The sequence below is a fragment of the Osmerus eperlanus genome, chromosome 4, assembly GCF_963692335.1.
Source record: "Osmerus eperlanus chromosome 4, fOsmEpe2.1, whole genome shotgun sequence".
NCBI lineage: Eukaryota > Metazoa > Chordata > Actinopteri > Osmeriformes > Osmeridae > Osmerus > Osmerus eperlanus.
Window position 1 is genome coordinate 15,729,491 of NC_085021.1, and position 27,760 is coordinate 15,757,250.

General features: G+C 41.3%; 1 protein-coding gene across 2 annotated transcripts; it reads right to left on the reverse strand.

Annotated features, from left to right (window-relative positions):
* Positions 1-3,411: 3,411 nt before the first annotated feature.
* Positions 3,412-27,760, reverse strand: ephb2a (eph receptor B2a). Of its 2 annotated transcripts, none has more exons than XM_062459506.1 (16): positions 27,605-27,760; positions 18,500-18,564; positions 17,292-17,976; positions 9,165-9,320; positions 7,965-8,300; positions 7,287-7,411; positions 6,992-7,154; positions 6,762-6,870; positions 6,521-6,585; positions 6,290-6,412; positions 5,859-6,106; positions 5,496-5,711; positions 5,258-5,407; positions 4,836-5,029; positions 4,497-4,652; positions 3,412-4,361 (listed from the first exon to the last, which is right to left on the reverse strand). In XM_062459506.1, exons 1-16 carry the CDS (start codon positions 27,702-27,704, stop codon positions 4,253-4,255), a joined length of 3,000 nt encoding a protein of 999 aa, XP_062315490.1. In that variant the 5' UTR covers positions 27,705-27,760; the 3' UTR covers positions 3,412-4,252. The 2 variants fall into 2 exon arrangements, with proteins under 2 accessions (XP_062315490.1, XP_062315489.1); XM_062459505.1 differs by having other exon boundaries at positions 6,290-6,415.

Genomic DNA, 27,760 nt, shown 5'->3' on the forward strand with positions numbered 1-27,760 from the left:
AAATATGTGGCCATAGCCACAGCCAAGCTTACAATTCTGAAATGTCTTCCGAAAACATTACATTATTCAGGTCACATTTGCAAACAGTGATGGCCATGTACCTTGATGTGGTCTCTATTTCCCCCTTGTGTTCAGTGTCGATAATGACAGTACTTTCATGTTAGGTGAAATTCAAAAAATATTTTATCAATTCATTGATGGGCTAAACTTAAGTAGAGGAAGCCACAGTTTCAGCAGTTAGAGAACATCTTCCATAGCTAGGTAAATGGTAACGGTAACATATTTTAACCATAAGTCATAGGCAGCCACAGGAAGGTTATGGAGATGATGACGTCTGCGAAGGTAAATATGTTGCAAAATGAGAGAGCTTGTACCTTCACACTCCTTGATAGTCAGATTGATAGGAGAAATTATTGATCTAGCCTAGATACTATTGTTTTTGGTTACCTCATTGAAATATAAATGCTTTATTTATTGTTAAAGTAACATAAATGTTACTTTAATGTCAAAGTAACATAAATGTTACTTTAACAAAGCTCAACAAAAAAACAATAATGCACATATAGAAAAACACAAACACACATACGCAAGCCGCATCAGGAGTCATTCTGACAGAGTTCCACCTCAAAAAGCATCTCTTATACCTACCAGGGCATCACTACTGGCGAAAAGCTCTTTGTAAGAGCCAAAGCAATTCCTAGGTGAGACACAAAGGTAAATGTCCCAGTGATGAAAGGTGCATTTTGACAAAGTTACATGGCTCAGAGACTGAATGTAACCAATCTTTTTGTTTATTTAGGACAGTCCCTACGAGGCCCCAGTTTGTTGTAGTTTTTTCTTTTTTTGTCTTTTTTTTCTACAAAATAGACCAATAACAGTATTACAAATAATTAAAATCATTACATCATTCACAGGGATACAGTCATTTGTACATTTATACAGAAACAGAGATAAAGGTTCAAATTGCAATCACAGTGGCAGGGACTGAGAGGAGAGGTGTGAAAGGCCCAATGTGTTTTAGGGACAACTGGAGCGGGATGACAGTGCGAGTGTGGACAGAATATTGTTTAAAGGTAAACAGATACAGCAATAGTGCAGTTCTAACTTGGGATCACCATATGGAAGGATATAAGTACAGTGCACAGTGTAAGAGTTATTTTATACATTGAAACAAATACAAAAAATGTGCATGAATACTGTACATGGAGAGGGAACAATAATGTTGACTTGAGGTCTGGTGGGGGCATCCATTTTGGTTTACTTTGTTTACTGACAGCCATACAGAGATGACTGACTTCTGAGATGACAGCAGCAGCAAAAACAAAAATGTATTTCCATCACTCAACTTTGAAACGGTGTGAACTTCCTTCACACAGCCTCCTTTGCGTTTTAAAAGACTTAGATGCTGTGTTATGTCAGTCTTTGTCAAATGCTTTTGTTTGTCTTACCAAAATATGTTCATGATAAGGAGTGTGTTTCTATTGACACACATATGATGTTCATATTTTACTAAACATTAAGCAAACATGAATGAATTTGCTACAGGTATGCAATGCATTGTCAAAAATTAGGGGGCTCCATCACTCTTTTGTATGTTCAAGACTGGATTTCACTCTATGCTTTACATTGTAGTTAGTTTGACAAAGATGTCTAGAACAAAATTCATATGAGGACACAAAAAATGGTACAACTGGTATTTGGAAGCACTTTAAAACAACAGCTCTATAGAAGTATTGTATCTTATCATAATTATGAATTAGTCACACGTGGAAGCCAGGAAGTAAGATCGAAACAGAGGCTTGACCTAGATATTGATCATTGAGCTGTCTAGTCAGATCATAATGTACTGTGTCTAGATCATATTGTACTACTGTATGTCTGGGTTGGAATGTTTATAAAAGTGTGGCTAAATATGCTGTTGTACAACACTTCAATAACATTGGTAGTATGATAGTAATATGAAGTGGAGATATGATTCTAATGGATACCCTTAATTATACCAATAGAAAAATATCAATGACTTGTGGCAAATGGCTAATGGTGAAGTGCTGAGACACATTGGAAGTGTGCAGGCACTGCAGCACTTAAGGATCCCACAGATTTTTGGCTGCTTATAACAACACTTGTTAAAAACTGTTTAAAAAGTTTTCATGCTGATCCCTGAACCTCAAATACAGTACAGTATGGAGTATTAATGTGTAAACGTGTCGTGACCTGTGCTGGCACAATAAGGAAGAGGTATGCCTATATATACCATATTGTAGGTATTGTATGTTCCTATACAAAAGTGTTTACATGTAAAAAAACAAAAAAACAAAATAAGATGTTTTTCTAATGTCATCACTTGCAAAACAATCAGCATAATTGTCTCTGGGATGATTCATTACCATGTGCTTCTTTGCTTTTCTGACAATATCCCCCGTGCATGACTTTTATTAGATTGAGTGGAAATTCACAAATCTATTGTCAAAGGTAAATAGTTGTCATAGCAGTACAGTATAAAAATCCCAAAACATTATCTCAAAATATTTAAAAAGAAAACAAATATGTATACATGTGGGAATAGTATATCAGTGGAGTCTTCTAAAACCAGGCTCCCTTTAGACTAATTTCCCACTTCTTGTGGTGAGCTGCCATATTGGCAATTACAATACACCTGGCCTCATACCGAAATGTGGCCATTTTGAACCATAAAGGTGCTTTTTTCATAAAATGACCAAAACTGTTCATAAATCCTCAAAACATACAGTAGTAGAGAGAACCATGGGAAATATAAATCAAAATGTTTTGAGGAAGTACACATCTTACTTAATCATTCAAGGTAAACATACAAACAAATATTTTACAATCCTATCATACAGTACATAGCAACTACTTAGGATCAACTCTAAAATGCCTTTGTGGCAATCACTTTCATGTGTATGTATTTACTTGACACTATGCTGCAATTAGAGAAATAATATGCTTAAATCATGAACTACTTAAATGTTCATGGTACTGTAATTATGGAATAGATGGTATAGATGTGTTACTATGTTTCTTTAATTTAAGAGACTATAGAATAAAGCATTTCTAAAAAGTATGGCAAACTAAAAACACATTGCAACTGAGTCAGTCACATCCGCAATGACACAAATTGCATGTAAATGTTAACAGTTTGTTGTTTAAAGAAGCTAACAGCATTCAACTGCTGCAGAGTATTGGTGTGACAAAAACAGAACGTCAAATGCATCTGATATGTACAAGAAAAATGACATGCATGGTTCATTTGATTTACATGTTGTTGTTTCAGAATGTTGAAAGAGTGCTTCGGTTATAAAAAGTTGTTGTTTTTTTAGACAGAGAGAGAGAGAGAGAGAGAGAGAGAGAGAGAGAGAGAGAGAGAGAGCGAGAGAGAGAGAGAGAGAGAGAGAGAGAGAGAGAGAGAGAGAGAGAGAGAGAGAGAGAGAGAGAGAGAGAGAGAAAGAGAAATGGGAAGTGTAGGAAACAGAACTATTCATTACACCTTTTTCGCAGTGTAATCGGGATGTTATTCACAGGGTCAGTCAGTTCTCCTGGGCCAGGCTGGATGGTCCGAAGATGAGCCATTTGAGGAGCTTCTGTTTTTCCAGCTCATAACCCTTGTTACAGACCATGTCACAGCGTGCAAGACCATGGAACTACACAGTTCTTTCACTTGTTCATATTGCCTACCCACAAATCGTTCGCTCCATTTGAGAATACTGGTCAGGTCTGCTGAATAATATCATAGCTGGATGGTAGAGAATGATGTGGAGGTCCCACTAGGCAGGATCCCAACACTTTTCATTAAAGGCCCTTTTAAAGGGCAGGTTCTCTGCTTAATTTCCACCTGGGAGTCAACATAAATAATATACAACATACATAAACGAAGTCATACTAGTTAATAAAGACTGCATCTTCAGAAAAAATACACAGAGAGACTGAAGTCAGACTTGACACGGTTGTAGACTCAGGACCGCTGTTGACTGCACACAGGGACTGCTGCAGTTCTAACTGAACATGAAACAGAGCAGACTGGACAGAGGATGTGAGGGCTGTGGTTTTCTTCCAACTATCATAGAGCACAGTGAGTAACTGAACACAGCTACCAACTGAACTGTCCAGTCTGGCAGAGGGTGTGAGTTGGGTGAGGTGTGGGGGTTAGTGGGGCTCACAGTCTGAGACAGAGACCAGGCTGGGACCGAGACCTGGGGATAGGGGTCCTGCCTTGATGTCCTCCCCATATTTAAGGTCAGACCTCTATAGAGGTTATCTGGTTCATCTGGGCCCTCATGGACTGAACGCTGTTCAGGATCTTCTTCTGGTGTCCAGCAAGCGTCACCCCAATTCTAAGAATGTCCCTGTAGAGAAAGTACAATCAGTACATGATGCAATGACACAGGCAAGATGGTCCGAGCAATGTTTGTGAGTAGGTGTACTGTATATCAATGAGGATGCCGGCAATACGGATGCCTACTGTATGGAGGGCAACTTACTCCATGGTCATTTGGGAGACCACGTCAAAGCTTGTGAACTCTGCATTGGCAAAGTTGTCCTTGTACTGGCCCATCTTGATGGCATCCAGCCATTCGTCCACGGTGCTGAAGGATGCAAAGTCTGGCGTGCTGCGGTCCAGCAGAGGTAGGTGAACACTGGAGAATATCACAAATGGCCAGTGAGAAAACAAACTGAACATAAATAGGTGTCAATTTAATGTTAATTAATTCTTTCCTCCATTCCATTTTCTCATCTTAGACAAGGGGATGTGAACTGACAGAGACTAGGAAAGGAGGTCATCTGAGAGTGGGCTGAGGTGGGGTTACAGTCTGCAGTACCTTGATGAGAGAGGTGTCATGGCCTTCAGACTGTTGGGGTTACGGATCATCTTGTCCAAGGTGTTGACAATCTGGCTGAATTTGGGACGATTGTTGCGATCCTTCTGCCAGCAGTCCAGCATGAGCTGGTGCAATGCACTAGGGCAGTCCATAGGGGGCGGTAACCGATAGTCCTGTTCTATGGCGTTGATCACCTGTGTGCAAAAGAAACAGACACAATAAAAACATCAACATTTCCAAACTTTTTCATTTTACACCAATTTGATCCACAATTACTTTACTTTATCTCTCACTCTCTGAGAAGAAGTGTAAAAAGGAGACAAAGAAAAAGACAAATGAGAAGAAGAAAAAAGAAGAAGAATTTGTAGTTTTTTGCATTTGGCTCAAATGATCCATGTTACTGGCTTGCAGTGCATGCTTACATCTTGATTACTCATATCCCAGTATGGCCTCTCTCCATAAGACATCACTTCCCACATCACAATTCCATAGCTCCACCCATCACTGGAGGAAGTGAATTTCCTGTACTGTATAGCTTCAGGAGCTGTCCATCGGATGGGGATCTTTCCTCCCTGACAAGAAAAAGAAAACTGAGATTACATATCCACTACCAAACTTGTGTTGACTGAGACTACCATTGACCTGAGGAAACACACTCACCAGGGCGCTAGTATAGGTGGGGTCTGAAGTGTCGTCCTCAAGAAAACGAGACAAACCAAAGTCAGACACCTTGCACACCAGGTTGCTGTTGACCAGGATGTTGCGTGCTGCCAGGTCGCGATGGACGTAGTTCATGTCACACAGGTACTTCATGCCTGAGGCGATTCCACGCAGCATTCCAACCAGCTGGATCACCGTGAACTGGCCATCGTTTTGCTACAATGCATTAGAAAGAGAAAGAAACACTATTGTTGTTGTTTTTTCCTCTGGTGACTGAGATTTGTATGCGATTTTTCTCTCGATCCTAACTTCTCGAACCAAAAAAATGGAAATTAGGAATCTCCAGTGTTGGCCTATTATTACCCTGAGGAATGAATCCAGAGATCCGTTCTCCATGAACTCAGTGATGATCATGACAGGATTGCTCTTGGTGACCACGCCCTCCAGGTGGATTATGTTGGGGTGGTCAAACTGGCCCATAATTGCCGCCTCAGAAAGGAAGTCTCGCCTCTGTCTCTCAGTATAGCCGGCTTTGAGGGTCTTAATGGCCACCAGGATCTCTCTCTTCCCAGGGAGTCGAAGGTTCCCACTGCACACCTCCCCAAACTCTCCTAGAGGGGTCGGATGAGTATTGTTCAGGCTTATGGTTAGCTGGGATTAATACGAGCTCAGACCAGAGATACAGACCCCCACACTATGAATGCATTATCCTCCCCTGTCTGCTTGTCCTGCCATCAACATTTGAATGTATTTTTATTTATTCAGTGTATGCCACATAACAAAATATAATTTACCTGCACCGATGACTTGCTCAATCTTCACACACGAGCTATCTATCTCCTTGGCAAACTCTCTGACTGCCTCATTGGGGTCCTCATACGTAAATGGGTCAATGTAGATTTTCATTCCAGGGGACACTTCTCAAGAGGGAAAGATAGATGTTATATAGACAGAGTAAGATGTGGGGTCATACACAGAAAAATCTTGGCTTGGTAAATGATCAAAACTGACAATAAGTTACTCACTATGCCCACTGGTGTATTGCTGCAACTTGTCCGTATACTCAGACTCTGGTCTCTCCACAGTTCTTCTGTTAAGAGGAAAGAAGAAGAAAAAAAACAGTGTTAAGACCTTCATTACACAAAAAACGCAGTATAATAGTAGGGAAAACACAATCACTATAATATTAAGACTTTTGGTATTGAATTGCATTGTAAAAGTAGGAATTTCTTGTGGTAGGCCTACATGACCAAGGGATTGGCTCACCGATTGCAAACGATTACTACCACAACAATAGCGATGATGAAGACGACACCCGCAGCAGCTGAACCAATGATGAGCGGCAGTTTCTCCTGTATGCTGGACTTATATTCCTCTGCAAATACAAACAAATCCTTCAGTGATCTTAAAACAACCTACTTGACATATGTCATTGCTCAGTTGACATCAGAAATTTGATTTTTCCTTCTTTGTGAAGATGGGCGATAGTGGGATACCTTCAGTCATAGTCTGAAAATACATCTTTCCGCTGAAACGTCCAAACCCGGCCACGGTACGAGCCCGCACCTGGAACACGTAGATGGCCCCGGCCTTCAGACTGCGGATGATGGCCGTGTTGGTCTGACTCCTGACTACAGAGGAGTTCCACTCTGCCTGACTCTACAACAACACCAAAGTGTACAGGACCTCTGAATGCTCCAGTGGTTTGAATACCATAACGTACCATTTGGAGATAACATAATGGTAAATGGAGCCAAACAGAAGTACAATCTTAGGTTTGAGTTGAGGTACCTTTTCATAGTACTGCAGCTCATAGTCAAGGATGAGGCCATTGGGCTGGTCAGGCTGGGACCAGGACAGGGTGATGCTGTCAGGTGTCCGGCTGACCTGGTGCATGATGGACACAGCGGATGGTGCTGGGGGTGGGAGACAATAAAGAGAGTGTGATGTAGAGAAGGAATCAGAGAAAAGACCAATGAAGATGGAAAAAAGACAAAGAGAGGAGAGTGGGAGGGAAATCAAGAGCGGAGAGATAGAGAAGGAGAGACAGATGCACGAGAGTGCCTTCGTAATGAGGTCCTAATGAGGCCCTAATGAGCACATGTTTATGCAACATTTGCGCTTCTTATTATACATGTAATTGCTGCCTGGTGTGACATTTGAACGGGTCCCAGATCCAGAGAGTGAACTGAGGCTCATGGGAACCAGAGGTTCCTTCCTTAGTTTCAACTCAGATGCTAACTGAGACAGACAGGTAGTGCAGCAGAGAAAAGAATCACAGCAGGAGCTCTACAATACATACGGGCTCCGTGCAATGAGCACGTTCATTTCAACCCTTTCAACATCTTGAAGAGATGGAAAGGTCTTTGAAACGAGTCAAGCATTTATCAATAAGTCATAAATCATGAGTCAGTAATATAATTAGAAACAGTCTCATTGAGCACAGAGAGGCGACAGTTGGTTCAGTACCAGCTTGGTTGGTGGTGATGTTGACTGAGGAGTACTGTGGTGAGTAGGGGCTCTGGTCTGACACCCCGTTGACGGCCTGGATCTCAAAGGTGTACTGCGTGTGTGCCAGCAGGTCGCTGATGTGCACGCGCGTCTCGGTCAGTCCCAGCTGACGAGGCCCAAACTGTACGTTGTCTCCGCAGCGCGTGCACCCGCCCCGCCCGCCGCCGCAGCTCTTGCAGATGATGTTATAGACCACGTCGTCCCGGCCGCCAGCCTCACGCGGAGTGCTCCACTCCAGCCTCAAGGAAGTCTCGTTCACCATGGAGATGACGCTCTGGGGTGCGGAGGGTATGGCTGTGTAGGGTAGGGTCAGGGTGGGGGTTGGAAAATTCATATTTCGGAAGAATAGATACCACTGTCATAATGCGTTTAAACAAGGCAATTGGATTGAAAATAATCAAAGTACATTTTAAATACTGTAGCATCTAATCATAGGACACTGAATTCATGAGTGTCATGTGAATCGATTTAATTCATTGCCATTACGCTTCAGATCAACACCTCAAGAATGGGAAAGGCAGTGAAAAGAGCAGTATGCTTCAACAGTCCAGTTAGACGTGAGACACAAAGGCTATCCATGCATGCTCATTTCAGCTTTTTCATCACAGAGCTCCCGGTGTGAGCCAACACCCCATTGTGGTTCTGTTTTTACATTCTAAACAGCTGCACTGCCTCACAAGGGACAGACTTATGCAAATCTCTCCAGCTATTTTTCTCCAGGGTCCTTTCAGACTTGTTACACCAATGGAGGACGCATTCCACTAGCCCTCAGAGGTGGTGACAAAGGACGGCCACCTCATGCCAGGATGAAACATAAACTCCTGGCATGCCCTCAGGCGCCATGCACGTTGAAGTCCTCATCACGTGGGCAGATTCTGATGTGAAATTAATGATGAAAGGAGAGTTTGTAAAAGAGTGGGCTGAAAAGGTTTTTGATATGCATTTGCAGCTCCATCTTAATGCGCATTGCATTATGCACAAAAATGCATTCATCTACAAAATGATCAAAAGGAGAGGGAAGAGGACATTTGAGCAGCTTGCCTGCTCCAATGGCTACATATCAGTCCTGTGTGGTACAGAAGGATAAGTCTCAGCCTGAACCCTGGGTTGGTATGCCATCTAGGAGGTAGTGTGGTGGTAGTGTCATCCAGTACGTACTGGTGCAGGGCATCTGGGGCGGGTCGGAGTCGGTGCGGTAGTAGCCATTGCGGCACACACAGTTGGTGGCTCCCTCGTTGGTGGTGCGACTGTTGATGGGACACTGAAGACACTTGTGGTCTCCCTGTGCTGGCTTGAAGAACCCAGACACACATGCTGCAGTAGAGAAGGGTGGGAGGAGAAAGAGAGAAAAAGAGAAGAAAAACAAGCAAGGAGGCAGAGAAATAGTGGAGGTTAGTGGGAGGAGGTGAGAGAGAAAAACATGGGGGAACAGTTCAGGGAACTGTATGAATGAACCTATTATGCTGGAGAGGGATACACTGTAAATTCATACATCCAACATAAATTCCCCAGACATATTATAAAAGATTGGTCTTGAAATACACAGAAATATTAGTCTCAGGATGTCTCTTTTTATATGGTTCATTAAAGACAAGACAGGAAGCCAGGGCTCACAGTTCAGTTTTGGGTTTCATGGTACATTTGAACCTCTGGGAATATGGGAGATTAAAAGGTTGTACAGGACACAATAATTACTATTGCAGTTTCCCTGTGCCCTTTACAATATATATTAGTATTTGGTTCCTTTCTTTGTTTTTGAAAGTTGTATATTATTTTCAACAGTCCCAGTGCCATTACATTGATTAAAAACAATGAGTTATTACCAAGTTCTTATGGTACTATTATGGGCAGCTGACCATATCATCTGATTCCCTGTGATTGACAGGACAAAGTATGGCTGTATAGCACAATGGTTCTAGCAATATTCATATTAACCTTGTACTGACTCTAACCCTAACCCTTCCTGTTTGGAATGGGTGTTTAAATCAGGGATGAGTTGAGGTTAAAATTGCCACAGGCTTTGGGAGATACTGTACAGATTGTTTGATAATCATCTCTTTGCTTGGCACAGCAGACAACATTGAGTGTTATTTTTTGGATATTCTAATCATGTTGTTATTTTTCAAGTGGCCCAAGTTTAATCAAAATGTGTTTTTAGCTATGCATCCTAGTCACAGTAGGCCACTTAAGAATGCCAGTCAGGCAGGACAGCCAATAGGGTAAAAAAAAAAGGCTGAGTCTGCGGGTGGAGGCATCAGAGGAACACCCACTGGTGGCTGAGGAGACATGATGAGCGAGAGGGGAGAGAGAAGGACCTGACAGCAGAATAATATGGGTCAGTGACAGAGCAGGGGACAACTGTGCATGTTATGTATGGCCTTCAGTCTCACCAGAGAAAAACCCACCAGCAGCATCATTAGGAGTGTTATGAATAGCAGTTGGATTAATAAATAAAATAGGGTCCATTTTTGTCTAGTAAATATCCAGGAGTATACATTTTCCTGCATATCCAGAAATAAAGGTGCATCACCCTGGATCAAATTCCCAGTCTGCTGACAATATATAATGACTGATGTCAGGCTTGGAGATCCATACCACAGATCAATAACTGGTGTGTAAACTCTACTATATGTGTACCATTACCGCTTGGAACTGAAGTGGGTCAGCCTGTCTTGTGTTCAGAAATGTATGCCATCTGTAATACTAGGCTCCCACTGCAGGCAGTAAAGAATATCCTAATGTACGTTCATGAATAATGTAGATATGATGGAGAGGTTGCCAGAGTGTGTGTGTGTGTATGTGTGTAAGCTTGTGTGTTTGTGTTTTTGTATGTGTGTGAGTGTGCCAGACATGTCCATATGGGCAAACAGAGAAGCTGGCATTGTATTAGCAGTCAGGCTACACTGTGGGAACTGTCATAGTGACGTGTTGTCATTGACAACGTGTTGCCTGGGGCATTCCCTGAGCTTGTGTTTGAATGGCTGGTTCAGAAACTTTCTGTCAGTCAACAAAGACCGAGCCAGAACTCATTGGGAAAACAAACATACAAACACACACACACACACACACACACACACACACACACATACACACATACACATACTGTATATTCAGTAATCTTGGCCTGTTGGGCAGAAAGGTGTGTGGTCTACATTAAGGAAAGCTGTCGTAACTCATTTTCAAGCAGGGTGCTTTGGTAGGACAGAGGTTAATGACAGTATGTATGGGAAAACAGGAACATTTTGGTGGCCCAATAAGTTTTGTTAGTATTTCCTGTATGTGGGAACATTTTCTATACATCATATAAGACCTGAACCTTAATTCTGCCAGATCTTATCAACACTCTCGTTTATGGCATGAGAGAGTGTGGATTCAGAAGGGAATTGGATTCTCTTGGATTCTCTTGGAAGTATTCTCCAGAGACTGATACACAAACCTCAGAAGGCTGTTCCTTGGTACACTGTAGTTCTTGTCTGACTCAACCTGAAATAAGTTCTTCTCAGTTTCTCTCTGTTCTAAAAGAGAACAAGTTACTGTAATGGGATATTTAGAAGCAACTCAATGATTATACAGCAACTTGAGTGATTGTGAAATGAGGCGAGGGATCCATAAACTGATATCCAGGAAAAAGGTTTAGCTCAGTGTGGGGAGGAGGTGTAAAAATATGACAACTCCATCTAAACCACACAAGGGTGTTACGTAACTTCAAATATCTTGCCACCTACGAAAACCTTTATGTTGAATTGCAATAATGTTTTTCCATATCACAACTGAGGGGCTTCATCATATTTCAGTAAATAATTAGTACAACATAAAGTATATTTCAGCTCAGTAAACAACAGATGGAAAATGTATCAAACATACTGTATCTTCATGACCATTCTCATTCCCCTTGGACTGTCATTTTATAAACTAAGAAGAAATCATTCATTGTCATTGCCATCTGTCTTGTTACTGCCGCTTTAGTAATTTATCCCTGTGTACTGTGAACTGTCCATGATATATTGTATATATGAATCTTTTTGTCCCTCTGCCTCCAGGGTGTTGGACACAAAAGTGTTACGAAAGTGTTTGTGAGTCAGTGTATGGGTGTTAGTGTGAAAAGAAGAGAGAGAAAGATAAAAAAGAGAGAAATAGAGAGTGAGAGGAGATGGAAAGAGAGAGAGAGCACTCAGGTTGTGTGTGTCAGCAGTTACTGTAGCACACCATCATTGACAGTGACAAGGAGAATTCCCACCTCTGCTTGTGTGCATTCTCTGCTAGCTGAATTAATCAGCACACAGAATCAACACTGCTCATTGTCAACTGTCGGGTGAAAGAGCATAAGCATTGTGCACATAGCTCACAAAAAAATGAAGAGGTCAACCGCAAATAACCACTGCTCTCATGTGGACTGAATGTCGAGAGAGAGCAGAGAGCTACGAGAGGGAGGATGTGGATCTTCCCCATTATCCTTCTTAGTCTGCTTTTGATGCAGTACTCTGCTTCTCTCATCTGGCTGTAAGGAAAACTGAGAGCTGGGAGGAAGGGAGAGAGATACAGAGCAACAGTGTGTGTGTGTGTGTGTGAGAGAGAGAGAGAGAGAGAGAGAGAGAGAGAGAGAGAGAGGGAGGGAGGGAGGGAGAGAGAGAGAGAGAGAGAGAGAGAGAGAGAGAGAGAGAGAGAGAGAGAGAGAGAGAGAGAGAGAGAGAGAGAGAGAAATGGAAAAGTGACAGTGAGAGAGAAAGGGAGTCAGACAGGTAGCGACTGTTGAAAAGAGCTCCAGAGACCTTTTTCTCTGTCTGAATCCTGGGGGCCTGGACGCTGAGACTCAACTCCCACCAGGGGTCTTTGATCAATGAGGCTGTTGGTGATGACAACAGGACACCTGCACCCTGTCAAAGGAGGGGCAAGCCCCAACAACAATGTGTGGACAGCCACCAATCAGCAGGGATTACAGTTCTCTCCACCCTATCAGAAAGGCCATTCTGAAATCTAGACCGGGGGCGCCATGAAAAATAAATGGAAGATAGACTGAATAGAACTAACTAGTGTATTTTCATGCTACAATATGTGCTCTTATATACCATTGCAAAATAGGAAAATGCAATATGTACTAAGCATTGTGTCTACAAAATGGCATCCTTCCAAAGTAAGCAAATACATTCTTAAATCCTTTTACTTTTCACTTTATCACTTTAACATTAAACATAAGTCATTTATATATTTTCCCATAAAAACAAAATAAAGAATGACTCAACATGAGGTTCCATACTATTCAGGGGCGTAGCCAGGACATTATTTCTGGGGGGGCCAGCTCTGGCCAGTCTTTTATTTGGGGTGGCACTTGATTGTCAAAAACTACTATTTTAAAACTCACACACTGCATCACTCAGAGCAGTAGTTTTCTAACGGTATCAAGTGGTTAGCTGCTAGTCTCCATTGAAGCGCTGTCAGAATGCAGGTACGTTGGTTTGTGTCTTGCGCTGTTGATGGCGGCGTGGCCCAACATGTTGCGAATATGGGGCTTTTAGCGTAAGTGACAAATGACAATATAAGACGACTTCATAAAAAAAATACTAATGCATTTATTTCAGCTTTATACCGTTTCTGTTCAGGAGGGTTTAAAAAAATAAATAAAAATCTTTTCTTTTTTTTTGTGAGGTTGGGGGGGGCCGGCAGGGTGGCCATTCTTTGACCAATGGTGGCCGTGGCCCCCCCTGGCCACCACGTGGCTACGCCCCTGATACTATTCATATGAGGTGACATTTTACTTTGCCCTTACCTGAGGCTTAAACAAACTGGACATATAGCAAAGGTCAAATTATAAACAACACCTGAGTTTGGTGCAGTATCTGGTAAAGAGCAGGATTGTCCATCAAAGACAGAGCACTGCCTAATTCTCAAGCAATTATATTACAAAAAGTGTAACAGGAGAACAGAACACTGTACTCATTCTGTGTCCTTTTTGAGCCTGTTCTTTGAAATCAGCATACAGTGAATTGTGGAGATTAGGGCCGGCTGTTTCCCTGAGCTTGTGATCTGACCAGGAAAAAGGGTGGAAAGAGGATTTCTTCTAGTCTGATTGCACATTCAGAAAACAATCCTGGTAGAACTTCAGGACATATGGCCGTGTAGATCTCACAACTAGATGGATAGATGGACAGTTTCGTAGGACAGTGGGGTGACATATAAGTATGCTGTTCATTTCTCAGGGATACAATTGAGTCAGTTTGTCCGCTGATAGCGCATGGACAATCCATGCAGAGCAATGCTAGGCAAGAGTGTACAAAGAGGTACTTACGTACATCCTAGATAAATTCTCTAAGCATATTATTTCTACTTGAATTAACAATTATACTGCATATAGTATGAGTCTCAAACCTTTGTAGACAGCTGGGATTAACTCGCGTCATCGCTTCATCGCTGCAGTTAGAAATAAGGTGTTGACCAAATTAAGCCTGTTTTTGTCAGTTATAAATAACACAATACAGACTAAAATCAGCCTGGATTTAAATCATTCCAGGGTCTGTTAACTAGCGTCAAGCATGGTACCCATGTGTTCTTGACTGAGAAAAGCTTTGCAGTTAATGTTCCTGTACAGTTACAGTTATGATGCCCTACAATGTAGTCCATAGGACCATCTGTCAGTTTGAGGTGATAGGGGGGTAAATAGTGTGTTGCTGTTCATGTTGCAGTAATGCATGTCTAATCTCATCGTGACCTGTTTTTCAGAATCTTTTAGTTTACTGGCTCAAGTACAGTAGTACTTCGCCACATGCATTTTTTATTCAATGTCAATTTTCAGTCATTTTCAGATTACCTTGCCAAAAAGACTCGAGTCTAATACATTTCAAGAGTATACTGTAGTCAGCATCATCATTGTTTTGTGTTGATTAAACCACTGTAGGACAGCAAGTGAGGCAGTTGTCTCTCCCTCTGACAGATTCTGTCATTTTTCTGCCTTTTCCACTCTCTCCCGGAGAACAACATCTACTTTGGCAGCACCTTACATTGTCAGGGATAAGATCAAAGTTGACCCAAACCATTTCTTTGGAGTCCCTGACCTATAAGAAGCAATTCATTTCCAACATAGCAAGGTTAACACAGTTGTATTTTAGCTGGGTGGGTTTGATTTTGCTGGCCCAGAACTATAGAGCCAGTGAAACATCAAGAAAGCCATAAACCTGCTAATTCGACAAGACAAATCAAGTGTCTCCAAGTCATTAAAAGAAACCCAATACTATGACTATCGCCCGCTCCCAACCCAAGCTCTTCTCCTGTCTGGCCCCCCAATGGTGGAATCATCTCCCCACCTCCATCAGAGACACTGACTGTCTCCCCACATTCAAGAAAAGGCTAAAGACTTGTTCCGGGAGTACAACGGTACTTAAGAAAGATTTGTTGTATCCAATGTTGCACTTGTTGGATAGTTTTTAACTGATTTAACAACTTGTACTTGCTGTAAATTATATTATTGTTGCTTGCTTTCCTACAGGTACACTCTTGCACTTTTTGAGGTTCAAGTTGTTTAATTTGTAATTTGTTAAACTACATGCTCTTATGGTTCTTCCTACTGGCACTTATTTGCTTTTCACAATGTATGCTTCATGTTTTGGATACCTGCAATGTTTTTGGGGCTATCTCGTTGTTTATGATCATTGACCTATGCACTTTTGTAAAGCTCTCTCTTGGAAGTAGCTTTGGATAAAAGTATCTGCTAAATGAATAAATGTAAATGTAAGCGTGTCAATACTTCTCATCATTTCCTATTTGAATATGTCCATATGTCTGCTGAATCATTGTTTGTACTAAAGGTACCTCATCCTAGCGTTAATTAGGCCCCTTTCTTCTGTTTTGGGGGCTGGTATGGGCCTCATTCTCACAACACAGAGAAGTGAGTTGAGCGATCTTGGCATCATGAGAGCATCTTGCTTAAACGGTGGAGCTGTGGCTGAGTTTTTGCCACATTATTGCCTAAGGGACTTGGAACTGAGCAACACTGAATATGCACCCTAATAAGGTCTTTCCCGGAATACATGACATTCTGGCTTTTAACAGGCCTTACATAAACCAGAGAGTACAGTTTATTAATATATGAGTACCTTATAGGTTATATATAGCAGTCTAGATGAGTAAGAAGGTGCCTGGTGGTATGAAGTCACTGTGCTCCAGCAGTTGTCTTAAGAAGCATGTCATGTCAAATCATAATCAAGATGTCTTCCGATATAATGACTTCAGAAAGGACTGAAGCAAATGCGATGACACAGGGGCAGTCACGTTTCGTATTCTGGGGGCAGTTTAGGCTCTGTGATAGTACTTTTGAACAGCTGGGCTATTTCAGGGCTTGTCCGTTCAGAGAGGAACCAGCACGGTGTGCATACTGTTAGAAAAGGTTGCACAAGGCCTTATTAGCTGAGCTTAACATTTCTAATACAATTGTTGAGAGAAAGTACCCAGGATACCCCCATCTACATGGAATGAACCTTTACATGATCATAATTAGTCAGTTATCACTGCCATTAAGGCAAAAAACTACCCAGGATTACTTTTAGGGGATATGTACAAGGTACAACACACTGAGTGCACAAACACACACACAAGCACACACACACAATTCCACACACACAGAGCACAGGCCAAGGATATTACCTATGGGCTGAGGATATCTCCATCCATCAGCTCTCCCAGATGGTCATTGAGATTCTGTCAGCAGCACAGGGGCAAATGCTGCCAAAAACCCTCCCTTCCCTCCAGGACAGAATGGAAAACACCTTGTCACTTAGTCTCTCTGTTCTTGACAACTTGGCTGACGTGTGTGTGAGTGCATGTGTGCATGCATTAATGTGTGTGGGTATGCATGCATGTGGGCACAGCTGATGTGTGTGCGTTTTTTTTTTTGGGGGGGGGGGGGGGTTCTTCTCTCCACACTGACAAAGATGAAAGATAAATCACTTCTTTAAAGCCTTTTCATAATCGCTGGGGTCTCTTAGAACTTAGACACAACACCAATTGTTTCCTTTCCTCATACCAACTCTCACAGCTGCTGATTTTCTCAGCCCTCTACAATGTTTAGTAAAACTTGCATATTTGCCAAGAATAACAACAAACGTGAGCCCACAAATCATTCTAAACCATATGCTTCTATGACCGTTAGACCCCAAGAAAACCCCAAGGGTAAATATCCACAGGATTGCTTACTAGGTCTTCAGCAACCCATAACTTAATAACGTCTGGTTGATGTTCCCACCTTTGATAATGTAATTTGGCATCAATGGTCAACACCAGGTCAGCAGCGAGTCTTACCTCTGCAGACTGTGCCATTCTCCACCGCCTCAAACCCGGCTTTACACATGCATCTTCCGATAGGCACCATCCACTCTCCGTCCCCATTACAGTACAGCTTAATGGGCACATCCACCTCCTCCCCATTGGGCACACACACCCCCCTTGCCGCCACCAGGGAGGTGCTCTCTGCCCCTGAGAGCGTCTCTGAGAAGACGGCACCGTTCTGGACCACACGGGGGCACTTTCTGTAGAAGACGCGCACAGCGATGAGCGACATGCAGGCGCCGTAGTCCTGGAAGGCCAGGTAGAAGCCGTGCCGTGAAACAGGGCCAAAGCTCCGCACCTCCGTGTTTATCTTCATCACCCGCCCGCCCAGGTCCACCTGGGAGAACGACTCGTCAGCCGCAATGGTGTCCACCTTAATCCAGGGGTTCTCCATCCAGGCCGGGGACACCTTGTTGGCTGTGTCTGAGTCTGACTCGTAGTAGTAGAGGTTAAAGGTCTCCTTGCAGGAGCCGGGGACATTTGGGATGGAGCTGCAATCCCGCACTGAGAACTTCATCTGGACATGGATGCGCTGTGCCCCTCGTCGACGGATGTACTTGGTCCTGACCCAGTTGTTCTGATTGATGTCGAAGACGTTGCACACCTGGTAAGTGCGGATGGTGTTCATGTTCTCATCGTAGCCGCTCACCTCCTCCCACTGTGGGAGAGAATGGGTAAAGGTAAGCCCCTGAAGCTAAATGCTTTTCTATGTTCTTGGTTCTCCTTATTGGCTTGAAAAGCTGGCAGTCAGAACATTAAGTGGTAACATCGCCAAGAAATCCCACTCTACTCACAGCGTTGACATAATTTCTCTCTGTGACAATCTTTCTGACACCACAGACTTTGTGAATTATTCATCGAACCATGACACGACAATTCCTCCTACCGCTCCAACCACTGAGTGGTAAGGCCTTTCCATCTACCTTTACTAGATAAATTCCCCTAAAAATATATATTTATTTAATTCCTGTTTTACCATATTGTAGTCACAAAGAGATTTGTACTCTGAAAAGAACAGGAGGGTGGCCTTTTGGAGCCTTTGAGCCATTGGTTGTCAAGGAGGACAGATGGGTCAGATGATTGTACTTTAAATACAGCCAAACAAGCATTTAGATTTGATCCTGTTGCCTATATTTACCTCAAACGGAGCATAAATATAACAATTAATTTGATGTACTCACCCCTTGTGATGGGTAAATGGTCCAACCCAGCTCTGCTGTGGCTGTGGTGGAGTCCATGAGGATTTCTGCAGAAAAACAAAGATTTTAATGGACTATTCCAATAGAAACATACAATATCTGTAAAACACAAAATGTGATCACTTTGAAATTTGAATATGATCACTTTTTTGATAATCATAGCATATATGCATCTTTCTGTAAATATTCATAATCCTGGAGAATATTCTTGTGCATGTTTTCACAAGTAAGATATGGTCCAATGAGTGGACTGAGAAATACAGTGAGATGATAAAATGTGCCAAGGAAGCACTACCTTTATATGTCATATTTTACAGAGGGGACAATTATGTCTCTCATGGGGGACCATACTCCTGAGCAGTGCTGGGTTTGCACAGTGTTCATGGCCATAGAGGGGATTACCAAAGACAGATATTAGATCATTATATTGCTGGTGTGCTGCCATTAGCTCGGAGGACCACACAGTAGCACACACTACAGCTACGGTAGGTTCAACAATAGATTGCGACATCTGCTCTTTCTCTTCTCTCTCTCTCTCTCTCTCTCTCTTTCTCTGTAATACGCCTACACATTGTCACTGATCCATATTCACTCAATGTCTGTATCCACACACCTATACTTACAAGCCCACACCAACACACATACAGACACAAAGCCCATAATCTCTGTGGCCAGTCCCACCAGAGGAGGGAGGGCAAGTAGATGAGTGTTGCCCTGCTCCACTAGTGTATCCTGACACATTTTAAATTATTCACAGGCTGCTATCTGGACAGTGCTGCTGAGTGGGACATACTAAAAAGATGGTCATACTTGGTGGCAGAGAATAAAGGAGTGGGATAAACCAAAACTGGTACAACACAACCATAGTTACCAAAATGCGTCAAAAACAACGGAATGCCACATAAATGTCGAAAGAAACACACTGTTTACTTATTATATCTGAATGGATACAAAAAGTAAACTAATGTGATTTCTACATAACACTGGGTTGGAAGAAACTGTCCAGAGTGTTTGGGACCTGGAGGACTCATGTTTGGTGAGGATGAGCAATCATCCATACATATATTTTCACAACTCTTTCTTATTACCGGTCATGTCACCGGTCGTGGCCTTCATTCAAAAGAAAGGCGGTCCAATTACAGATCAAAATGAACCATGAACTGAATGAGCCAGGTACTGAAAGGGCCAATGTGCTCATGTTCTTGTCTGTGTCCATTACCAAAACAGGCCTATTGATCATCATCACCAGCTGAGCCATGAGAGACAAACAAAAGGACACAGAAGAACTATACTGGACAATCATGCATACTGAAGGGTTACACTGACTTTCAACAAACAAATGTGGCATTCTGTGGCATTTCATTGTATTTTTTTCAAGAAACTTTGCAAACCTACTGCAAGCTTGCAACATAAGTTAACAGTGATTACTCTAGACTCATAACACAAGGGCATTCTTTAGTCAAGTTTACACAAAACACCACCGGCATCCCAAATCAACCCTGAACACGAGCAACCACTGTTGCTTCCAAATCGGACATTTTTCCGGGTGCTCAGTTCCTGTTAGTATCAGTAGCGATTAATGAGGAGCAGGGAGGGAGCGGCGAGCCAGGTGTCAGAGCCGCCGCTAAACGGGAATAAAGAGGCCGTGTGCACTGACCCGCGACCAATTCCCATGGACTGAGCCAAGAGGGTTAGGAAGGGAGTGGGTATGGGTGGGAGTTAGATTTGGAGGGAGGAGGAGAAGGAGGAGGGTATATGTGGGTCTATGTGCCTTTGTGAGTCTTGTGTAGAGTCAAAAGACAGTACAGGTATATCTGATGATGTCTTAAGTAAGACTCAATGAACCTTAATTCATTAACATCTGTCGGTTGAACGATGGTGGTTGCGCCATACAGTATTCAACTTTGGGGGATGTATGTTGACATTTGTGATCAGGATGGCTTTGATGAGCAAAACTGTAATCCTGTACAAAAATGTTTTTTGTTCAGGATCTACAAATCCAATTCTACCTACAGACTCGAGAAACATAAATTAATGTGGCACTAAAAAGTAAACAGGGACAGGGTGAGCTTAGAGGGGGTGGTACATTGGTGTGTCATCCTGTTCTGTGACTAGACGTTCCTCACAACAATTCAGTTTCTGTGTAAGCATGACAGCGTGCACAACATGTTGCTAAAATGTGCACACACAAATGACAAGTAATGTAGCACAACAGCAGCAAATACTGTCATTGACACAATCTGAAAAATCCAGTTTACCACAGAATTACATTTCAATTAACACCTTAATTTTAGGAAATATATCTGAAACTGTAACTATATATTTGATGATTTTATGGTCAACATACTTTGTTGCAAATTGCAGCCGTCTGTGCTTCTGTGGAAGCGTTTTTTAGCTGGGTTGTTGAATTGCTTTCTACACATGGGTGCTTTCTAAAATAACAAACACTAATCCGTCAATCCACAATCAAGTCCATTATAGATCAACCGTCCGCAATCTATGATCAATTCTGTAACCAAAATAATTATTCATGCATATAGAGATAAAATAAAGTTTCTCTTTTTCTCCTTCTCTCTCTCTCCCAACTCCCCCCTCGCAAACCCGCTTGCTCCATCTGTCCCTGCATTCCTGCAATATATAGAGCTCTCTCTCTTTCTTTCCATATTTCAATGAAAAGTAGGGCAACGAGGAGAAGAGTGGGGCAACTAAGTCCAGCACACATAATCCTTGTAGGCTGCGCCACGCTCTGTACGCCACACTGGATTAAACCCAGGGGGAAACATCGTAGGGCTTCACTTGGTTTTATGTCACTGTGCCGCTGAACATCTCTAAGACCCACATTTGATATATTTCTGTTTGTTTGGCCTTGTGTTTAAAGCTCTTTATATTGTAGCAGCAAAACAGATATACTGAAGCTGTTGCAAGTATTTCATTTAGACGCATGGTATTTTTGGATAACTAAGATATTTGTGGCACAAGACTGTTGTGTGCAGTACTATTCTGATGTTAAAAGTGAAACATATGTTGCCCTGCACAAGTTGAAGCAATCAAAAAATACTTTATTGTATGTACAACACCCAGTTGTGTACCACTGTAACAATGTATCACCCCATACTGTTGCATCATTGCTGCATTTCAAGAAACTTGACAGGTAATGGCAGAAACTAAATGCAAAGACTGCATTTAAAAACAGCATTTTTACTCATTGTCTGTTTTCTTAAAAGGAACTATGATAACTCTCATGGATAGCTTTAGAGCCATGTTGAATTATTCATGGTTTGTTAATTAATTCACAGCATAGCTTTGATTCACCATGACACGCTGAAGTTGAGAAGTCTCCCAGACCTCCCAGCCTTCCCAAAGTCTCAGATAAACACACTCTGTGGCAACTGGCAACCATTCTACAGTATCAGGGAGACCAGATACTTTATTGTTCATTTTATATTAGCATATCCCTAATTGTACACACCCACAAGACCTCTTTTTAACAGCGGGAAATGCTCCCAGCAGTTTCTGAGCTGAGGGTGTGAACTATACACTGAGATTAGAGAGAATTAAACTATTTGGTTAGTATTATCATTTGAAAAACATATTCTGAAAGCAGAATCTGTCCCTGACATACAATCCTAAATGGTCCTTATGTTATTTTTGGCAGAAGCTTGAACATCTATACTTCTGTGGGGAAGGAGGAGGAGGGCACTAGTGATGTGGATTTGCTTTCGATTATTAATATGTGTGGAGTTAAAGTGTTGAGAGTTTGTAACACTCGGGAAAGAAAACAAAGGTAGACTACTAACTAGATGTTCCTATCACTCTGACTCGTGTCACATTTATTTAAGTAACTAAAACAGATTTCTTTTTTTTTTACTTTGTACATTTGGTTTTGTGTTTAGAAATGTAAAAAACAAAATGAAATTATTTTGTTTATATAAATAATGAAGTTGGCTATTGTATGTTTTGTTTGATTTGGTGCTATTTCTCTCAAATGTGCATGCAATCTTATCAAATTAACATCATGATAGCTTAAAAACATAATTATTTTTGAAGAATCACTACTTACCTCTCACTCTCACAATAAATAAAAAAAACACCATAAATTGCAGTTCTGCTGATACAACAACAATGGCTTACTCCATACTTGGATTGTGTATCACACTTTTTCAACTCTTACAAGAGATTTATGATTATTGTTGTTGTAGCGTAAAATTGATTGATTATAGGTCATATTGGCTAATATGTAGGGCTGTCCAGAAGTAGGGGAGAAGGCCGAGGTTTGAATTATATTGTCTGTCTGGTGGTATCATGTCCCTGACTAATCTCATTGAAAGGCGTCATGAGTTGAAAACAACAAATTCCGTTGGCACAGAATAATGGGGAAGAACGGGGGGGAACGTTCTAGTTTAGAAGACGAACCCTGAAAACAGAATTAAGATCCTTAGAGTAGAAGCCAGAGACAAGGGTTGATTCTCCTTAATAGAAGGGGTGAACTAGGGTCAACTAGGGTTGGGGAGAAAAGGGAACATAGAGATGGGGTCCAGCTGACATTAGAGATAAGGGAACTAGTACATATGACGAATCATGAGTAAATAGTAACGAATTAGAGAAATATTGGGTAAATAACATTATGAAGGTAGGGAGAACTTCCTCATATTTGACTATATAATGTGCAAGATTTTAGGGGAGTGTCTAGCTTTTTCTGTCTTCCTGTATCAACTGCTGCATTGCTGAATAAACCATCAAGTTGCCTTGATTTTACATTAGGAAATATATTTAGTCATTTATCAGACGCTCCTATCCAGAGCAACTTACAGTAAGTACAGGGACATTCCCCGGAGGCAAGTAAGGTGAAGTGCCTTGCCCAAGGACACAACATCATTTTTCACAGCCAGGAATCGAACCGGCAACCTTCTGATTAGTAGCCCGATTCCTTAACCGCTCAGCCATCTGGAAAGATATTCCACTCCCAATTTTTCTTTTGACCCAAAACCTTTCTGATGAATGAAAATATCCTACATTATATAGACACAAAACACATTCAGAAGATCCTATAGTTGTTATTTGATGAGACTCTGATACAGGTGGTCAAACACAAAATACACACACAAACGCACAATTCAAGACAGCCATATACACATCGCATATGTGCACACAGACACACACACACACTCAAACAGTGACAAAAAAGTAAAAATTCACACAAAATGTGTTTGAATGAATAGAATAATTGGTACTCATTGATTTTTTAATGCTCCAGTTCTGTCACTCACAAGACCTGTAACACGACGGAGGGGTTGGAAAACATGACTGATGACGCTCAAAGCTCTGAAATGTCACCATGTCAACAGTATTGAACTCATTAAATATGGAGCAGTGCCTGTGCAGTACACTTGTCATTTTGTATGTGAGGGACTTTAAGCCCAACATATCACATGTGTCTCACTCGCTAGCTGTGAAAACTTTTTTTTATTTTATAAGAACATTTGGCCACTGACATTCCCCGCCACTTGTCCAACAGTTGGCCTATCCTGTGCTGAGATGAAGAGAAAAAGTAAAGACAGAAATTATAAACAGATTATATCTGTCTGTCTAGTGTCCCCAGCTACATGAACACAACAGATAGTATTTGTCCTTGAATAATCAGTGAGAAGACTTTGACTCATGATCCTATTTATCAACTCCATGTCCAGTTATAATGTATTGGATTATAATGGATTTGTAATCTTAGTCTTTGAATGAGCATTAATGTCTGTATTTAAGACATTGTTACGCCCTGCAACTAAATATGAGGAACATAATACATGTACTGGTGTAAAATATATATGCAAAAGGGCTAAAAACCTTTTAAATGGTGCTGTTATGCTCATATGTGTCTGTTATAACAGAATCCAATATCTTAGTTCATGAATGTCCAGACAGTTCCAAAATGTATCTTCCTTTTACAAATCTATCACATGATTCTGAGGATGGAGTATACATTTTAATTTTGTTGTTTGAGATTTTGTTTTTGTTTTTTGTTTCAAAGTGTCTTAGTGTTTTGTAAACCACCATAGGGCAACACAGAAATATCTAACTTGCTGTTTTGATGGTTGATATGTCCTGTCACTGCTCCCACAGGGGAAAGGGGTTGTGCATTGAAGAGAATAACACTGAAATGGATTGACTAAGAATATTTATTTTAACAAGAAAAACTGTCTGCAAAGGGTACTGAGGCCCGCAGGTTTTTTCTCAAACACAGTATTACTTTTACATTGTTTTCTTGTCAACCGCAATGTGTTAACCTTATTTTAGCTTGGCCATGGTTAGCGGGTTAGCATTAGCTTTCAGACAAAAGCTCCACAGGACTAAAAGCCCAATGATAGTCTGTCCACAGCCATGCTTTGGGAAATGAGCAGATATCACTGTCACAGGACTGTTTCTATGCCAGTGAACACGGCTAAAAGAAGAGAACAAATGTAACATAAAAGCAAGCACAGTGCACCGTGAATGAGAGGGAACCAGAGAGACAGGTACAAGACATTGCAATTATGTGGCAAACATTTACATCTGCCATTATTCACAGGCCTCAGTACTTCCCACATCTGACCAAATACCCAACCTCTTTACTAAAGCCATTCTTTTAGATCAAAAAAAGAAGCCATGTTTGTAAGGGCGGGAATAAAGAAAAAAGAACAGAGTGAAAGAGAGAGAAAGTAGGAGAGATAGAAGAACAAGAAACAAGAAAGAGAGAGAGTTAGAGAGAGAGAGAGAGAGAGAGAGAGAGAGAGAGAGAGAGAGAGAGAGAGAGAGAGAGAGAGAGAGAGAGAGAGAGAGAGAGAGAGAGAGAGAAAGAGATGTGATTTTCCTGACTATGCAGGCCAGAGCTGAGTCAATGGCTTCTGACGTGGCTGAAATCGGTCAGGTCTGCCGGCTTACATAAAGGGCTAGGGAACATGGCGGCTGAGCTAGGGGGAGGTCTCAGTCCTGATCCAGAGGGACGGGAGGGAAGGGGACAGGAGGCAGAAACCAGACCAGGCAGACGTCACATGATGAGGCCCAGAGCTGACAGACAGACATCACGTGATAACCAGCACCACAACTCCACGTATTTGGGTTAACTGATGAGATGCAAGAAAATGTGGTCCCACTCTGCTGGTGTGGTATGGTGGTATGGTCTCCTCACATACGGGCATGTGCAATAGTAAACCACACAGTAATAGTAGTGACAAGTTTCATTGGTTTCATAGCCAATAGTAAAGACAGAGAGAGTCACATGCTGATAACTAACATTCAACTTTATCTAGGATATGGGAACAGTCACTGGAACAATGTCATTGATTACAATTGGGGAAACGCACTATTTGTTTCAAGCGCAGACCATGCCAAACTAATTTAACCACTTTGCCTGATCAATGAGCTCTTACCCCAATAGAATTACATTTGATAGTCAGTGCACAATAGAACTATAGAACTATACAGTAACATATGCTAGAGACATACTGTAATTGTGACCCCAATAACAATTAATGTATCACTGTTGTGAGAAATATTGTGTCACAAGATATGTAACAAAAGAAAAGTAATATCACAAAACTTGTATAATAAGACCTTATTTTTTGTCTTACTACAAGTTCTCCATCAGATCTTTGTTAAACACATGATGTACTTTCATCCAGTTCCTACTACAGATCAATGAGTGTAGTGAATTGTATTCTTATTTAGGATGAGCAAATGTCCTAATATTAGGCAAAATCTAGATGGAAATCCAACTGCAGAAATTAAGTTACGCAATAGTGGTGCAAGTTTAATGTAATCCCTTGAGGTTCTCCACACCAACTAAACTCTACTTAAGTAGTTTACTCTTAACTCCTGAAAATCCTCAGGACAGGCCAAACAAACTGCAGGACTAAATCATCTTTTCAATCTAAAAAGTCTGTCCATGCTTTTAACAGATCTGTGGAATTTCCATTAAATGCGATCATGGGTTAGTTGTGTTTGCCCACAACTGGTCCATATTTCATTAAATCAAAAGTAAAAGAGAAGATGTAAAATAGTGAATACGTTGAAGCATGTCTTGTGGTGTTTTATGGATGAAATTGGCAACAGAACCGTTAGATACTTAACATGACTGACGTCTAAAGAATTGGGCCAATACAATGTTTGGCAAGACATATTAGTATAATAATTGTATAATAATTATAGTAGTCACTTTACTGTATTATAATTACACTACAATGGGCTGTACCTCAACAGGTGTGTGTCTGAAAAAGAGAGATGGAAAGAAACAGACGTGAAAATAGTGACAGAGAGAAAGAGTGAGAGAGAGAGAAAGAGAAAGAGAGTGTGAGAGAGAAACAGAGAGTGAGTGACAGAGAGAGAGAGACAGACAGAAAGAGAGACAGAGAGAGAGATCAAATTGATAAGAGCGTCTGCTAAAAAAAAAAGACTAAATGATGAAGATATGTTACACAAGGCACAAGAAAGCAATTAAAGTGATGTCAAAATGGCTTTGTTACAATTGTTAGTATTCCATGATACGTGATAAGTGCATGACAAGTGTTCAATTTGCACTTGTATGTTCCCATTGTATTGTTTAAATTTGATACAATCAAGTTAAGTACATATCAGGCACGTTCCAACCTCACCTAGGACAATATATTTCCATACCAGGATTGATATCTAGAAAGATTTCCATCAGTTTTCTGTCTATATCACACAGTTCATGCAAAATCCAGACACAAGATGAGGACCACACACAGGCAGCTCACACTGAAAATTGTTGAAGTTAGGTAATTGAAGCCGTTTTATCTTTTGGAAATAAAAACATTGATTTATTGTTTTACGAAGCTAGCAAGCATTTTCATAGGTAATTGATATCCAATCAACGGCGCCTATGTGACAGTAACAACCACACAAATTCAGCCAAAAAATCAACTAACTGCATTCACCATCGTCCCATGACAACAGTTACAATATATTTACGTTATCGCTTCATGTACTATAAGGAATTTGTAGGCTACTGCATAATTAATGGTCTTGCTGAACGCATTTTCACACTGACAGTTGCTCATGCACGTTTTAATTATGCATATAAAATGCGTATTATCTTACCTTCGACAGCCCACACCGTTGGCAATATCCATAAAAAATATAAGAAATCCATAACAACTAAAATCTTTGGCATTTGACTATAAAAAGCCAATGCATTCATAGAAAACACGTCCACCAGCGGGCCATTGACAGCGAATTCATCTATGGATGGAAGCG